The sequence below is a fragment of the Phalacrocorax aristotelis genome, chromosome 6, assembly GCF_949628215.1.
Source record: "Phalacrocorax aristotelis chromosome 6, bGulAri2.1, whole genome shotgun sequence".
Classification (NCBI taxonomy): domain Eukaryota; kingdom Metazoa; phylum Chordata; class Aves; order Suliformes; family Phalacrocoracidae; genus Phalacrocorax; species Phalacrocorax aristotelis.
Genome location: NC_134281.1, coordinates 51,041,390 through 51,058,870, shown reverse-complemented (window position 1 = coordinate 51,058,870; position 17,481 = coordinate 51,041,390). Strand labels below are relative to the sequence as shown.

Sequence of the window (17,481 nt, the reverse complement as noted above, 5' to 3'; positions counted from 1 at the left end):
CCGGCCGCGCCTGCGGCGACGGCGGGCACAGCGGGGCCCGGCGGTGCCACCGGAGCGGAGCGGCGGTGCCGCTCGGGGTGTCCCTTCGGGCGCCTCCCCGCCCGCCCGCCGCTGCCCGCCGAGCCCAGCCCAGCTGAGCCGAGCCTAGCTGAGCCGAGCCCCGGTGCCGCCGCCCTCGTCGGGGCGGGGAGGCGGGTCCCGCCGCGATGCGGCTGCCCGTGCGCCGCCGCTGTCGCGCGCCCGCCGCCGCCGCCTCCTGAGCGCCGCCGCAGCCATGGAGCGGAGGGCGGAGGCGCCGCCGCCGCCGCCGCAGGGCCTCGACTTCACCGTGGAGAACGTGGAGAAGGTGAGCGAGCCGCCCCCGAGCCCACCCAGCCCACCCGCGGCGCCGGCGGGGCGGGGGGACGCGGCAGCGGGATGCTGATGCTGCCGCGGGGTCGCTGGGGCTGCGGCTTGGGGCGGGGGGGGGCACCTGCTCGCCGGTCCCGGTGCCGGTCCCGGGGGGGCGATCCCTGCCCGCAGCGGGAGCGGCGGGGACCCGCCTGCGCGCCCCCCCGGGTGGGGGTTGGGGTCCGGTGCGCGGCGGGGGAGGTGGAGCCGGCGGCTCCTGCGCGCCGGGGCAGCCCGGGGAGGGAAAATGATGTGGCAGAAATGGGAGCAGAAGGGAGGAGGTGTGTCTCCGACGGGCGTCCTCTGGGTCGCCGTGCTGCGGTGCTGGGCGGCGAGAGCCTGCGGGTCTAGTCCTGGCTGCCCCCGGCATGGCCACTGTCTTCATAAGGCAGGGAAGGGAGGGCACCCGGGCTCTCGCTGGGTCCTGGGAATTGCTGGGAATTAGGGGTGGGAAAAGCCTTTGGAGGGCGGATGGCCCGGTGATGCCTTTCTGAGCCTGGAGTGATCAGCCCCCACGCTCCTGCTGATGATCGAGGTCCTCCTAAGCAGCTGCAGGGCGAAAGGAGCAAGGTCGTGATTGCCAAAAACTGGGATCTGGGGAATGGCCATGGCAAAGCGAGGCTTGCCAGCATCACACCGCTGCTGGGAAGAGCCCTGGGCAGCCTCTGTGCACTGGGGTTCATCGTGGAGACCAAGCAAGGCACCCCAGTGAGCACTGGGGGAGGCAGCCGAGCAAAACCCTTGGGCCATCTTGGAGATGCTGGGGGCAGGGCAGCGAGGGATGCATCCCTGAAGGGCAAACAGCAAGAGAGCGCTTCTCCCTTCCACTCACCCTGTAGCCAGACATCCACTTGGAGACTTGACAGCCTGTCGATCCATAGCTGGGTCCCCAGACAGCTAGTGGGAATCCCAGTGTCCTCATTTTTCCTCGGTAAGAATAGACCGAGTTCCTTGCCAAAGCAATGCCCACGGGTGTGCTGGTGGGCACATGGCTTATGTTTCACACCCGTCCCCACCCAGCAGCTTGCCTGGCCTCGCAGGAAGTGTCGGGCCAGGGATGTCAGGTTTGTAAGTGGGCGCCAGTTGCCTTTGTGGCTGCAGGTGAGACAGCCCACCTCTGCCAGGGAGATGGAGATGGAGTATGGCCGGGGGGATTAGCTGATGTCTGGAAAATGCTACATTAATGCAACCTTCTGCAGCTTAATCTGCATATATCCAGGGCTGCCGGATGATTTTGCCTCCGACATCCTTTCTCTTCGGCAGACACAAACCACTCCTTTGTTTGCACCAACAATGAAGCGCACACTTGCCCAGGAAGGGTGGGCAGTACCAGGGTGGGGGGCGGCCAGCGCTGGCTGAGTGAGGTGGGGCTGTGCTGAGGGGCAACTCACCTTCGTTGCGCTGCTCTGGATTTAGTCTCCTGCTGCCTGGGAGGAGGCAAAGATGCCCTCTTAGGATGCTTCAGCTCCCCTCCCCCAGCCCGCTCGGCTTCTCCCAGTATCCGCAGGCTTTGCCAGCTCAGTGGTGTCCTCTGAAGATGAGGCTGTGGAGCGTGGTGAGGCTCTGAGCTGCTGGCTGGAGGCAGCAGCATGGTCCCTGCCCAGAGGAAGAAATGTGGGGTGGGATCAGAAAAAACTTGGAGGTTCAGCAGCTTGGAGCCCTCCTGTGCCTGTCTTTTCAGACAAAGCGAAGGAAAGGTGGGCTTTGCTGGGGGCTGGGCTGGTGGGAGGCAGGTGGGTAGAGCCACTTTGCCAGAGGTGATGCTGGCAGATAAATTATGCTTCTACTGGCCTGGGTTCTTCTGCCTGCCAGGTTTTGTGCATGGCTCTATGCATAACGTCGAATACTGATTGAAGTCAGGGCTTGACTCCACTCTGAGTTAGTGATAAGTGCTGGGTCAGGAACAGCATAAGGAGTTGGTTATCTCTTAAGTCAAAGGGTTGAAGCCTCTCCAGGTCACCCGCAGTGGAAGTCATCACATGTGGCAGTTGTAGCTCTTCTGACAGTTTTCATGGGAAGGATTTGTATCCCTGGAAGACCCTCCTCTACTCCTGCTGTTGTTTATGATGTGGTGGGCTGGGCAAATGCACCTGCAGTTTTGCAGGGCTCTGGGTGCCATGTAGCTGAGGAGGATCATCGCTGTGTTTATCCAGCATGATGTGTGCCAGGGAGAGCTGGTTAGATCCTCCAGCTGTGACCAGGAGTTGTAGGGAGGCGGGAGGGTACTGATGCTGTAGGCTGGGTTCACGCTGCACTTTGCCAGCCAGCAGGTCTGAAAGCCTGCGGGCAGCAGGCAAGCAGCTGGCTCTGTTCCTAAGGAGGTGTCAGGTTCAGGTGCTGTGCTTCAGGAGCTGTCTGAAAGTTGCTGCCTCCATTTTTTCCTTCCGTTTTTCCATACCTTGCTCTCCGATGACGCAGGGAAGGAGTGGGGCTATGCTGGGGCTGAGCTGTTGTGATACCGTTACTGTATCAGCGTCCCCCAGTCCCAGCTCAGGGATGCTCGGCTGCTTTTTGTTTTCTTCCGAGCCTGACCTAGATGCTGCTCTAGCTTCGGCACAGCTACAGCAGGCTGGTGTGGCTGTGTGGACCTGCTGAGCGGCCGGCCGGCAGCTCTGGGCTGGCTCTGCTTTCCCTGCACCTGCTGCTGAGTCGGACTGCTGCTGCGGCTGGAGGGGCTGGAGAGAAGGGAAGGCTGGGTGAGCCGAGGGCTTCAGGCTGCAAGGATGCTCAGCCTTCCCATGCCTAAATGGTGCAATCTGGTTCGTGACCTGCATGAGCTTTTGGGTGCCCAGGGCTGTCCTTGGTGTGACTGACAGCCTGGTGATGGGGTGACACTGCCCAGGGAAGGTGACACTCCTGCTGTAGTATGAACCCTGGTGAAGATGGATTGTAGGTCATATATTGTAGATGGATTGGTCCCTGCTGGCTGTGTTTGTCTCACAGGAGCAGGGCACAAGCAGGACTTGTGCCTTGCATTTTGGTCCCCCTGGGTCAGGAGTGGCAGTACCTACCACTACGGGCTTGGACAGGAGGAGAGACCCTCTTTACCTGCTTCCAGTGCAGTTGAATCTGCCCCAGCAGTATCTCCCCTTTTAGAAATAAGAAATAAGGCAGTGCCATTCCTCCGTGAAATTCCCAAGCGCCTGGTCTTGCCCTCCTTTTTTGTCTGATTCCTTCCAGGTCTTTCCTCCCTTGGCCTGCCTCTCATCCTCTGGGGTGTTTGTGATATTCACTGACATCTTTTCCCTGGCACATTAATGGTCTGGCATCTCTGGGCCTTCCAGATTGCCTTGTGCCTCTCTGGAGATGCCTGATGAATGCACAGAGTCCTACCGGCAGGATGGGTAGGCGGGGTGTCATGGAGCTGACATCCGGAGCCTGCCATGATGGGAGAGGGGTGGCTTTGATCACTGCTCCTTGGAGATGCTGAGCCTCGGGGATGTGGCAGCTGCCGGGGCTGCCTTCCACCCGGGAGGATGGGGAGGAGAAACCCAAGTGCCTCTGCTTTCTTCAGAAAAAGGTTATTGCCTGTCTTTGGAAACCTGATCAAGAGAATTATGGATCCATCAGGATGGGGGAATGGCATCCCCTGTCTGGTGCACCACTGGCAGAGGCCTGGCCACTTCTTCCTTACAGGGAGCTTGCGTACGTGAGATGTGGCAACTGTGCTGGGCATGGTAAGTTAGGAGCCTCAGGAGAGGAGATTCTTGGAAAACTGAGGAAAGTGAGGAGTCACCTTCTTTAACATTTAAGGAGATCTTCACTGCAAAAGCAGCTTCCACCCAGAGCCAGCCTTGGCTGAACACACCTTGCTCCTTCCTGTGGAGTGGTGGTGATGGGATGAGAGGGCAGCACCTTGTGTTTGCCAGGGCTTGGCTTTGCCCTACAAAGACCATCACTGGAGCCTCATCTCAGCTCCAATGTCTTACGGAGCAGGAATGGGTGATATTGGCACCTGGGTGCCAATGGGAATTCTTCTCAAAATGCTTGCAGACTTGTTCACCAAAGTGATGGGCAGAAACACAAGATGGAGGGCAGAGGTGTTCGGGTCACGCTTGCAACTTTTCCTGGGCTCTGTGCTCCCAGGGTCCCTCTCCGGTTCTGTGCACCCTTTGCTTGTGCCCCCAGCCACCACCGCTGAGAGCATGTGTGTCCTACAGGCCCTGTCTCTGCTGGGGACAATGCTGTTCTCTGCAAAGGGCTGCTGGTCGTGAAGCAGCAGGAGGGATGCTGAGGCTGTCGAGCCATGTCTGGGCTGCAGCCCCTTCCAGACAGCCATGGACTTGGTGGGCAAGCTGGGCTCAGAGAGGGGTGCGAAGTGGCAGCACTGCTTATTAGGAGTGGGAAAAAACCCTGTTCTTTGGGGCTGCTGGCAAAGTGTGGGTGCCTTGAGCAGAAGCAGCACGCCTGGCAGCATATGCATGACTTTATTTTGCATCCATTTGCTATCCTTGGCACTTCGGCAGGCTGCCACCTTCCCGGGGCTGCTGGCTGCTCAGCTTGCCCCGCTGTGTCAGGGGGAGGACAGGGAGGATGGCTGCTGCGCAGGGCGGGGGGAGGCAGGGATGACGCTCCCTTCGCTCGGCAGAGCTGTGGTAATGGCTGTGCTGTCGCAGGCCTGGAGCACTGGTGCTGTGAGTGCGTTCAGCTAGAAAGGACAGCGAGAGAGTGCAGCGGGAGCCATCCCAGGGGGTCCTGCTGGAAGAAGGCTGGTGGCTGCCGAGGGGCTGTGGCCGCTGTTGACCCCAGCATCCACAGCTGTGAGCACAGGGCAAGGAGCAGAACAGGAATACGTTTTGCAGTTTGCTGTTTTCCCTGCTGGGTTGCAGACCTTAGAGCTGTAGCCACTGTTACCTCCATTAGCTCAAGCAGACTGGACCCTGGAGGGGACCCATCTCCCCGTGGAGCCCCACAGGAATGGCAGGCAGCGTGCTTCAGCTCTGTGGGGCTGGAGCCGCATGTCTGGGCCTCCTCTTGTCATCCCACAAATGACACGGACACAACACCTCTCTGCTGGGGACCCTGTGTTATTGGATTTATGCAGTGTAGTCTGGGAGACAGCCTGCTGGCTCTGGGCTCCCTGCTCTGAGGGGTGAGGGCTGGGAGATGCTGGGCTTGTAGCAGCTTCTTTTCCCTCATGATACCAGACTATGAGCTAAGATCAGGTGCCTTTGCTTGGCAATAACTCTCCTTGGACTGGTCCCCCTCCCACTGTCCAAAGTGACAAGCGTGGAACCTCTGACCTGGGCTTTTTGGGCAAGCTCCCCTGCCCCGAGGCAGCTTACTTCTGGCTCTCTTGAGCAGTTGATACCACTCCAGTATCTAGAGCCTATCTGAGACTTTGGCTACAGCTTTTTAGAGCAGGGAATAGCCATCATAACAAGCTTGAATTATTTTCAACCAAGCAGAGCTGACGCTGGAGAAAGCTCCTTCCCTGGCCAAAGGGCATAGCTGACAGCCAGGCTGTTTACCAGATCTCACGTTACAGGTCTAATTGTGGAGGAGGCAGGTCTGGTGGCAGCCACCCGTTCAAATCGGAATGCACAAAGCCTCCCTGTTAGATGTCACTGCCTGATTTCATGCCTTTTGCTTCTCCCTCCTGGCGCTAATAAGTTCTCCATATCATCTCCTGTGCTTCTTGATGGGCCTGAGAGTGCTGGCCAGCACGGTGCTGTCAAAGTCCAACAGCGCTGTTGCGGTGCCTGCCTCTGGGACGAGGACAGTGCCTTTCCTTGCTGGGGATGAGCACGCCAGGCATTCAGGTACCCTTCTGCAGGGCACGGTGCCTTGCAGCCTCCTGTGTATGGTAGGCTAGGGAAAGAGCGTAGTCTTCTCCCAGGGGCTTCATCTGCTGCTTTGAGCTGGGATAGGATGGTTCCAGTATTGATGCACAACCTTGGAGGTCCTCTGGAAAGCTCTCCCGCGTTGTGTAGAGTGCCAGATGGGATGCACTGTCAGCAGCACTGGGGCACGTGCTGCCTTGCCTCTCTACCTGGCATCCTGCACATAGGCAGGAACAGCCGTGCTCCAGCCAGGAGCTGCCACAGCAGGTCACCTCCTGGGCAGATTGCTCCGGGAAGTGGGGTGAGAAAGCCAGCAGCTGTGTTTTTCTAGAATATTCTTCTGACTTCCAACAGCTTGCAGTGTGACTCTTCAGCATCAGCTTTGTTTCCATCCTCTGAAGAGCAGTGTAGTTACTAGACTTTGCCATCTCGCCGCTCACCCTCTCTCCCCAAGGTGCTGAGCAGTGGAGGCTCCAGCGTGTGTTCCCTGGGGGACTCTGCTGGAAACCTCCCCTGCAGGAGGAGCAGGGCCATGGGGTGGTGTTGCTGGGCAATGGATGCCTCTCCGAAGAGCTCACAGGTGACAGCGGGCAGTGTTGCAGGGTGGACGGAGCATGAGGGGTGCAGGCAGGGTGCTGGGGTGGTGGTGGGAAAGCCATCTGTGTGGCTAGAAAGCTTACCCTGCCTGGGGAGGGGTCTCACAACCTGGTTGCTCACCATTCCTCTAATGCAGTGGTAGTGGCATCTTCCCATCATGAGTGTTGAGGGGAGCATCTATGATAATGCTCCCTCTTTGCCATCATTATGATGCAGCAGCCATTTTTTTGGCTTAGACAGCACCAGAATCTCTGCTGCTGGGGCTGCACACAGGATGCTCACGCAGGGGCTGTGTGCAGGATGCTCATTCCTCAGCCTTGTGCTGGGCTCTGCCTGGTTGCTTGCTCCTCTCCCTTCAGTTGGGTGATCCCATGAAAGCACTGCGGTCTGCTTGCTTGGAGGCGGTGGCAGGATCAGGTCTTCGCCAGCAGTGCCGGCAGCCTCAGCCAGGCGGGAGGATGAGCCCACAGCTGCTTCCCAGCGTGCAGGCTGTGTATGCCAGCCCCCAGTCTGCTGCCCTGCGACGTTCCCTGTCGCCCATGGCGCTGTGTAAGACTCACCCTGTGCACACATCACCCTGGGGCTCCCTTTGGTGTGCCCACAGCGTGTGCGGTGCCGTACTTTCTCTGCACAGCTCCCCACTGTGAGACCATGAAGCAGCAGAGGTGAGTGGCTGGGGAGCTTGTGGGTTGGAAACCCAGTGCTGGAAGCCAGGTCTGTCCTCCACACGTGGTGTGGTCTGTGCTTTACAAACCTTGTGCTGGATTAGAGGGCATGGATACAGCTTGTGCCTCGTAATATATGATGCATAGGGATATTACACACACACACACACACCCCCCAATTTTCTAAGTGTTAGCAGGAGGACTATTCAAAATAGAAGAAATCAATTAATTAGGGAATGTGTGGGAGTGTAAACGGGGAGGCTGATAGGAGGAGGGGAGAGGTCTTGGGCTAGGGAGCAGGCCAGGGGAACTGCTGCCAGCCTTTGCACCTTCTCGGGATGCCCAGTGAGCGGGGAAGAAGAGTGGGCTGTCAGTAACTCTGGGAATTTCAAGTGAGATTTCTTTTGGAAAGAAAATAAGCAGCAAGTTCTGTTGAGAGCAAATGAGACTGAGCTGGTAATGGAGGAGATAGTTGGGAGCTCCAGCTCCAGCCCTGCTGCTGGAGGATGACTCAGTCTGCAGTGAAAGAGCAGGGGTAGGAGCCAGGTTCCTACCCCAGGAGTGGTTGAGCTTTTAGCACATCTGCAGCTACTGCTCAGTAGTGAATTGTTGCTTTGATGGGAGGGGATGACAGTGCTTACCTCTGCCCCAGCCGCTGAGGGGATGCTTTGGGCGAGAGTCCAAGATAACTGAGGATAGGGCATGGTTTCAGGTAGCTGCTGCTAACTCGTGGGCTCCCCTTGGCCACTCTGTCGGGACAGATTTCTGTCTCCCTGTGTCCTGCTTATCTCGGGTTAACCTTTTCTGTGTCAGGATACATCTTTTAGTGGGACAGATGCCTGTCCCTCTGCAGCCCGTGTTGGCTAGCTCTGTCTCCTACGACGTACTTCATAACCTCTTTCTTTTTCACAAAGAGGTTATCCTTGTTTTCTCCCTGCCAAACAGTCTTGAACAGAGGCGTTTCAAATGATGGCCCAAGCAATGCCCGTTCTGTAAGGTTACTGCCATTTTGTCCTGCTCTTTGCTCTTGTGCTGGGAAGCAGTGGGAGGCACAAGTGCTTGCTTGGGAGGCTTGTTCCTGTGTCCGAGGCTGCCAGCTCTGCATGCTTAAAATCCTCTCCTGGGCACAAGAGTTGCACAGGGATTTCATAGAGCTTTTTAGGGGGAAGGAGGATGATGATATTTGAGACCTGGGGACACAAAAAATCCTCTGCACCTGCTGGAATCATCCTCCGATTTGATGGTGGGGCGCAACAGGTGCCCCTTAGCCTGACAAATACCATTGCTTTTCCTTGCTTCTGCCATATGCGGTCAGCAATTTGAAATGAAACACGCTGTGCCAGGCAGAAAACCTCGTTGTTGGAAGAGGGAGTTCAGGCGAAGGGTAGTTCTGTCCCCCTCCATGTGTGAGGGCATCACTGGTTACCACTTGCACCCACTCAGAATAACTAATTATGTTGCCCTTAAGAACTGTATAATATTCCTCTGCAAATAAAGCCTTGCAGCCTGTGTGAGGCTTTTCCTGCGGATCTGAGCTCTGCAAAGCAGTAACTACATCTCCCCAAGCTGTCGAGGCAGGTAAGTGATGTCCTTCTCCGTACGGGGAAGATGGATCAAGCAGCCCTGGACTGTCACAGGAGGTGGTGGCAGAGGCAGGGTTAGATGCCAGCTCTCCTGGCCCAGCTGTAACTCAGTGGGCCTGGGAATACTTCACAGGGACTCTGTGGAGGGATTAATCCCTGAGTTTAGTGATTGTAGGGTTTCAGGGCTCTGTACAACCTGACAGACAGAGGTATCTGCAGCAGGTCTTACATGCCTTGGGCTGCTGGACATAAGCTTTGGGCCACACATGCTTTCTGAGAGCCGGTGCACCCATGGCACCTTTCTGGGAGCACGTGCAGGTGTAAGGCAGAGTGCTGGTGTGCCATGTCTCTTACTGCTCTTGCACTGCAGAGGGGTCCTGCACCCACCCCAGTGACAGTGCATCAGCAGGGAGGCAGGCGTGTTCAGCATGAGTGAAGGTGAAGATGGGAGATGAGTGAAGGTGAAGATGGGAGATGAGTGAAGGTGAAGATGGGAGATGAGTGAAGGTGAAGATGGGAGATGACTAAGGAAAAGAAATTTCCAGAGTGCTGCATGAGAGGAGGAGGGGAAGAATGCTTTGCAGGTCCTTGCCTGCCACCAGATCACTCTTGTTTTGCTGAGAGCCCAAGGAGGAAGGCCAGCTAAAGCAGGCTGACGTGGGGAGGGTGGCTGGCTTTGCAGGGCAGCAGCTGGCGGGCAGCCCGGGTGCTGGGCTCTGTGCCGGTGAGCCTTACCCTGGCGGGACCAGCCATGGCTGTGCTCCTTGGCTGCTCTAGGATGCTTCCCTCTCTCTTCCAGGCTCTCCATCAGCTGTATTACGACCCAAACATTGAGAACAAGAACTTGGCTCAGAAATGGCTGATGCAGGCGCAGGTGTCCCCCCAGGCATGGCACTTCAGCTGGCTGCTTCTCAACATGGACAAGGTGCCTGAGATACAGTACTTTGGTGCCAGCGCTCTCCACATTAAAATCTCCCGTTATTGGAACGACATCCCAGCCGACCAGTACGAGAGCCTCAAGTCACAGCTCTTCACCCACATCACCCGCTTTGCCAGCGGCTCCAAGATCGTGCTGACCCGGCTGTGCGTGGCGCTGGCCTCCCTGGCCCTCAGCATGATGCCAGAGGCTTGGCCCTGCGCCGTGGCAGACATGGTGCGCATGTTCCAGGCGGAGGACTCCAACGTGGACGGGCGAGCGCGGTGCCTGGCACTGCTGGAGCTGCTGACAGTGCTGCCCGAGGAGTTTCAGACCAGCCGCCTGCCACAGTACCGCAAGGGCCAGGTACGCAGCGTCCTGGCACAGGAGTGCGGCTCCGTCTTCCCTTTGCTGGAGCAGCTGCTGCAGCAGCAGGACTCCCCGGGTTTCATCAAGCAGAAGGTGTTGAAGTGCTTCTCCAGCTGGGTGCAGCTGGAGATCCCGCTGATGGACTGCGAGAACCTGATCCAGGCAGCTTTCACCTCTCTGCAGGACCCGGAGCTCTTCGACACAGCAGTGGAGGCTGTTGTCAATGCTATTTCCCAGCCTGATGCCCAGAGGTAAGGACAGCCTCTCCCATGCGCTGCAGGCTGGTGCTCCTGGGCATCGATGGGGGAATTGGCTGGGGAGGTAAAACCTCAGGCTTTTTTCTAACTGCCGTCGGCCTGGAGGTGATGATGACAGGTTTTGGAAGTGGGAGATGTTAAAAGCAGCCAGAGGTTCCTGGTTTCACGTGGTTGGTCTTGGAAGGTTTTGCACCATGGTTGACTTGTGGGGACCATGTAGTCTTGGGCAGCCACAGCCCATCTCCACCCTCCTCCTCTCAAGCAGAGGAGGATGCTCCCCTTTGGTTCCTCATGTCAGACCCTGCAATGCCCGACCAGGGAGCAGCTGCCCGGCTCTGGTCAGGGGGAGTTGAGAGACCCTCCTCTGCCTTGTGCTGCTTGTCCAGCCAAGGAGATGATTTGATGCAGAGATAATAAAACCAGACCTGTCAGTCTTCTCCCTTCTCCTGGCTCCAGCAGCTTGTGCCAGCCAAGGACTCGTCCTTTGTGGCCGTGGTGCAGCTGGGCTGGGAGCTGGGACTGGGGCAGGTCCTGCCAGGGGTGCGCTGTGGGGCTCCAAGTTCGTCTGCTTGGCCACGTTGTCCGAGCTGCTGTCAGGTCTTGGGACCGATGCCCACAGAAGGGAAAGTACACCTCCTCCCATTCCCATGGCCACATCCCCTCCTGGCTGCTTAGCAACCTTCCCCCAAAGAGGAAGGTTTCCTTGAAGGCTGGGCTGAGCTGCTGCTGCTGTGCATCCCTGTGCATTGCTGCAGATCATGTAGGCTCCGACCCTCTGCGGCGGTGCAGATGCTGCTGCTGCTGCGGTTCTGAGCCCTGGTCCTCCCTTTGGTTTCAGGGCAGGGGCAGCTAGCACAGTCCCTGGCTCAAGCGCAGCCTGGGGCTGCCCTCCGCGATTACATGGGGGTTGCATCTGGAGACTGGAAGTCCTGGTGTGCAAAGGGACCTGTCAGGATTTTGATGTGCTGCCAGGTGTGGGGAGGGGTTGCCTCATTTGCTAGCATTCAGAAGATGACCACAAGCAGCTTTTCCTTGTACTCGGCAAAGGCTGTGGGCCAGCCCAAACCCTTGCAGCAGGATTGGTACAGAAAAAGGGGTGAGAGAAGGTGACTTGCAGTTCTGAAATGTTGGACTCACTGCCTTATTCCTTTCCATTTCCCTTGAGTCTCAGAAGTCCCTTGGCTGTGATTCCCCACCTGTGTGCAGGAGCCTGGCCCTGCAGTGCTGCTCTTCAGTTGCATTAAAAGCCTAAGTTTTGCATTGAGCTTTCAATGTGAGTTTTAGTGAGAAGCATGGCTGACAGCAGAGTTTCCTCTCTGCTCCCATGCTGACCCTGCCATGCAGTTTCTGATCCTGTTCGGTCCTGCCACACTGGTGGTTCTCTTACAGCATCACCAGCACTTGCTCCATCCTTATCCTTGGAGGCATGATCGCCCTTAGGCGTGCGGGCAGTGGCCAGGATGGGGCCGGCAGCTGGCCTGAAAGGCTGCCCAGTGTGTGCGAGCCTGGCGCAGCCCCTGCTCCCGGGGTGCGGGGACAGCAGTGGCATTGTTATGGGGCCGCCCTGCCAGGCAGCGTGTGGTGTCAGCTGCTCCGGGGGGAGCTGGACTGTGCTCAGTGCTGAGATCCGGGGTAGCTTTAGGAGCAGGGTAGCTCACAGAGCCACAACTTCCCAGCCCCGGTGGGCTCCCTCTTCTTCCCCTTTGTTCCTTGTGTCCTCCATCCCGCATCCCTCCTCCCGCTTCCCCTGGTGCTGGCTGTCCCGCCCCTCCGGCTTTGTTGCTCAGCCACAGCAGATTCAACTCTTCCCCAAGCCCTCAGGGAGTCTCCCGACCTTTCTTGTCTCTTTTCTCGACAGTCTGGGAGAACCCTGCAGCTTTTCAGCCACTCTTTTCCTCTGTGGTCTCTCCCCTTTGTTTCCGTAGGGGCCTGGCTCCCTGCTGTCCTTGGCCTCGGTGCTGGGCTGCCGACGTGGTCCTCTCAAAGCTTTGTAGGGCATTGCTCCATGACAGGGTAGATCTCAGGGCTCCTCGCTTTCCTACAGATTCCCCTGGGTGTTATGGACCCTGTGCCTTCCCTCCTTGCCCCCTCCCAGCCAGCTTCACTGACATTGCTGTGGAGGCGATCATGCAGGTGTGCTTCTACCATCAGCAGGAGGCTCGATGGCTCATGAGCTTGGCTTCTGCCGCTGGGTTTAGGTAGCCTGTGGGTCATCTTCCCAGGGGAGCACCATCTTGCAAGACATCCCTCATGCAGCAGCTCCTCACCCCGGGAGTAGCTGGCTGCCACCCATGTCCAGGTGGAGAAGGGCAGGTGGGACCTCATGGGCAAGGATCACCCTTGGTAAGTTGCTTGTGCCAGCAGCTTCAATTTCCCTGCCTGTGAGCAGCAGCAGGTGGCTTTCCTGCCTCCAAGGTGTTACTAGAGGTGATGCAGCAGAGATTCATAGGTGCAAAGCATTTGATCTCCTTACTTGCCAGGAGGGTGTGAGACCTTTTCACCCAGAGGAGGGGGTGTCCTGGCATTGCTGGAGTCTGGACACCCCTCCTCTGTTAGTGTACAGCAACCCTGAGAAGAAACCTCAGAGACTTGGCTCTCCACACACCTCTGCTTTTGGGGGTGGTGGGAAGCTCCTGAGTGACAGGAGGGCAGGAACGGAGATACTGTTGCATCTTCTTTGCAGCAGAGGCTTGGGCTGGATTTTCCATCTCGTTTGAGGATTATTCCCCAGCTAAGTGGGTCAGAGAGCTCGGTGGCACGTGCTGCAGGGGGAGAGCTGGCATGCAGCACTTGGCCACATTCCTGCAGCCTGGTGGGTAGTGTCAGGGCAGGGAGAGGGACCTCAGCGTGGTATGTGCCCATGGTAGGAGTTATGGAGCGTGGGCATCAGACACTGAGCTGCCCCTTTGAAAGCAACAGGGTGTTGCTGCAGTGATGGAGCTGGAGGGATTGCAGGTGTCCAGGTGGGATTGCATGGTGTCCAGCCTATCCCTTCCTGGTACTGGCACCTGGTGCTGAATCCCTGAAGAGGAATTTCACTAGAAGTTTTCCAAGAGCTTCATTAGAAACAGATTTTTAATGCATTGGCTTTTCTCATCAAGACATGGCTCAGATCTCGGATCAGGAAGGAAGAGATTGTCCCATGTGAGTTGCCCATATGTCCCCGCTGCAGGTTGTCCCCTGTGCCATGGTGTTGTTTGGGGAGGGTTATGGGAAGTGCAGAAGGAGGTGCTGGTCCCATGGATGCTGTAGTTCACTGGGCTTTGAGAAGGGACTGGACAAACTCACAGAAGAAAAAGTTGCTCAGCTGCTAAATACCAAGATAGCAAATCTTGCTTAGGAAGGCTAACAAACTCCTGGAAGCAAACGCATGGGGAAGCATCACCATATGGCTGCCACATTCATAGACTCTTTCACGGGCATTCGCAGTCATTGGCTGCCGGAGATGGGCTCCTCAGCTGGGTGGCCAGAGGCTCACCTGGGCTGGGATGGTCTTGTCCTCCCCTGCCTGGCACTGGGGTGCCTGGGGTGAGAGGCAGTGCCTGGCAGCAGGGCTGGCAGACATGGTGTGTGCCTCCTGGGGCAAGCTCTGCACCCAGTGAGGGCTGTGGTGCCAGCTGGTCGCTCGGGGCTGGGGAGCAGCCCTGACCAGGTGGGGTTGCCTAGGGCTCCATGCTGGCTGGGCACAGAGGAGAGGAGCCTGGCTCTGGCTGGCTTGGCCATGGCTCTTGGGTGACTGGTTAAAACAACTCGCCTGGAGTAGGAGTCTCCCTCCTCGCTGCGGACCCTTGTGTCCGAGTTGCCCTTACATCCGCGTAGGCAGTGAGCAGAGCAAGGTGGTGCTCAGGAGACATGGTTCACCCAACCTTTTCTAGAAGTGTTCACTAACATGGAATGAGTTGCAGCATGGAAGCAAATCCAGGTGGTTCTCTCTGTTGGCTGCGCAGGGAGTCCAGAGGACTAGCTCAGGTCTAAGCATCTGCATTGTGAGTATTTCAAGGTAACAGGCAGAAGCAGGATCCTTGTCATAGACTCCTAAGATTGTGAAAACATCTCTAGGGTAGTGCGAACCCAGTGCTGCAGGGGAAGGGTGGCTTTGCCCTACGCTGGAGCATTGGAAGGTCCCCTGTGCCTTTTTGTCAGCTCCCTTGGGCTGACCCTGACTGCAGCATCGGTTTCCTGGGAGAGAAGCTGGTGAATCCCCCAATTCTCCATTACCACAGTGCTCCCACACTGCCACGGGCATCACTTATGGGGCATCAGAACCTTGAAATGGTTTACACACAAATATCTGTCCCCTTTGCAGTGTGATTTCCTCTGGGGGAGAGGGACAAGGCGGGGGGTGACCCCCAGCAGCACACAGCACACAGGAGGGATGCCAAGGTGGAGACTCCCTCTTCCATCTGTCTTCTTCCACCAACCCAGACCTAGAAGCTGCCACCACCAGTGCAGCTCTCTCCCTGTGCTGGTGGCACCAATGGCTTTGTTTGCTTCTACATCAGCCATAGCAAGAGCTGCTGGTGTGCTGGGCAGCTGTGCTGCTCCTACGTGGACGTGCAGCTGTCCTAGTGTAAGCACTCACATTTCTTCCCTGTGGCGGGCACAGGAGAGCTGGTATCACATGTGCCTCCTGCTCTGAGCATCCTTGACCCTGCACCTGCGTGTGGTGGGGCAGGCAGGGAGTACACAGAATAGCTGCAGCTCCAGATAACATGCCTCGGCGGGCAGAGAAATGGCAGGCTGCTTATCAGCCTCCGGCATGGCCTCTCTCCGGGGGCCCTGGGCTGCGTTTCACCTTGGCTGCCTCCTTCTCGTTGCCGTGGTTACCATCACTTCTAGGCAGCGGCGCGGAGGGGAGGCTGATGTGGATGATGTGATGTGGGAGAGCTCTGCCGCACAGGGCTGCAGCAGCCTGGGAGGGTGGGGGACCAGGGAGAATGCCATGGGGCCAGTATCCTCTCTGAGTAGGAGTCCCTGAGGGTGGCTGCTCACTTCATCCCAGCCAGAGAGCACAATACAGATGTGCCTGTGCTGGAGGGTTGTGCGGCTTCCCACCAGCAGCTCTGGCTGCCCTCATGCAGAGCATAGAAGCACAGGCTGCAAGCATGGCGAAAAGAGCCCGCAGGTCTGCACTTGCTGCCCTTCTCCTGCTCCCCATCACCGACACTGCCGCATGCAGGTGCAGCTCACCCAGAGCTGGTCATGGCAGTGACAAGTTAGTGCTGGTCAGGGGGTGCTGGCATCCCTGCCAGCCGGTTTGGGCAGACAGAGGCAGATGCCCACACGGTGGTACAATGTGGGACTTGCACAGAGCTGATGGCTGCTGACTCGTCCCTTCCCTTCGCTTGCAGAGGCTCTGCTGCGGGAGCACTCAGGGCTTCAGCCTTCGTCCCAGTGCCACAGGCTGGGAGGAGTCCCTGTAAGTGGCAGAGGCTCCTAGATGCGTCCTGTTACATAAAGCAGCCTTCTAGTAGGGAAAGCTGGGCAGGAGCCCTGGGATAGCATCAGGAGAGGTGGATGCCATGGCAGCCAGTGCCAGTGAGTCAATGCCTAGCACTGATTCAGGCTGTGCTTGCAGGTATGTGAACACCCTCCTGAAGCTCATCCCCCCTGTGCTGGGGCTCCAAGAGCAGCTGCGCCAGGCAGTCCAGAGTGGGGACATGGAGACGTCACACGGGATCTGCCGCATTGCTGTGGCCTTGGGAGAGAACCACTCCCGGTGAGTGCTGGGGACACTCCCCAGGAGATGGAATGGGCTTGGAGCAGCCTGCTGTTCCCCACATGCTGCTTCATCCAGGGCCTGTCCTGCACACTGTGATGTGTGTCAGGGCGTAGGAGCCAGGCTTACAGCAGTGGTACCCCCCTGACCATGCTGTCTGCTCCCCAGGGCCCTCCTGGACCAAGTGGAGCACTGGCAGAGCTTCCTGGCCCTGGTCAACATGATCATGTTCTGCACTGGCATCCCTGGGCACTACCCCGTCAATGAAACCACCAGCTCCTTGACGCTCACCTTCTGGTACACGCTGCAGGTCAGTGGCCATCATGGGGCAGCCTGCCCTGATCCTGTGCTCTAGGAAGGGCCAGAGGCACTGGTGTACGAGGACTGGGGTCTGGCATGGCTGCGTTTGGTCCCCAAGGACTTGCGATGCCCTTGCTCCTCGCCCTGTGCTCGCAGCCACCGCAGGGCACATCACTCAGAAATGCTGGCCCCATGGCTTGCTTTTTCCACCCCCGGTCTTCCTTGGAAGTCTGAGCAAGCCTTTAAGGGCCTCATTAGCATAACTCATTAAAACTTCATGCTAATTTTTTTTCTCCAGCAGCAGACTTGGTTGTTTAGCTCCTTGCTACGCAGCTGCACCAGCTGCAGGCAGAGAGGAGAGCGCCTGCCGGCTTACTGCAGGCTAGACCCTGCTGACAGGCTGGTGGCTGTGGTCTCTCAGAGGAGGAAAGAGGGGGCTGGGGGCTGCTAGGGGCTTCCCGGTGTGGGGTCCGTCTCCCAGGGCCAGCGTTCCCTGCACCAACAGAGCAGCCCTTCCACATTGTGCTCTATTTTTAGCCCCTGTTCATTCCTCCAGCTCCATTCCTCCGCAATCTGATGCGGCGTGGCTGAGCGTGGGCAGGGAGGGGGGCGATGTTGGTACCGTGCTGGCAACTCCTCTGCTGTGCAGGGCTGGGCTGTGGATGGGTCTGAGGATACAGGTTCAGGCAGGAGAGCACTGTGCTCCCCAGGCACCCATTCCAGCCTGCTTCATGGGGGGTTGAGGCAGGCGTGCTCCTCATGCAGGCGTGCTCCTGAGGCAGGGCAGTGCCACCCCACTGTAACCACGCTGTCCTCAAATGGCCAAGTGTCCACCTGGCTGCTGGGGCTTCTGGCACCTTGGCTCCAGATAACGTTGCCGATGCAGAAGGGATCAGCATCAG

The 17,481-nt window shown here is 57.9% G+C and overlaps 1 protein-coding gene across 2 annotated transcripts in view; it reads left to right on the top strand.

Annotated features, from left to right (window-relative positions):
* The first annotated feature begins 153 nt into the window (after window positions 1–153).
* The window catches only part of IPO13 (importin 13), a 32,148-nt gene continuing 14,820 nt past the window's right edge, over window positions 154–17,481 (top strand). For both annotated transcript variants that reach the window (XM_075097833.1, XM_075097832.1), the window contains exons 1-4: window positions 154–346; window positions 9,818–10,554; window positions 16,139–16,279; window positions 16,448–16,589. In XM_075097833.1, coding sequence (XP_074953934.1) covers window positions 275–346; window positions 9,818–10,554; window positions 16,139–16,279; window positions 16,448–16,589 — 1,092 coding nt within the window. In that variant the 5' untranslated portion in view covers window positions 154–274. The remainder of the gene's footprint in view (window positions 347–9,817; window positions 10,555–16,138; window positions 16,280–16,447; window positions 16,590–17,481) is intronic.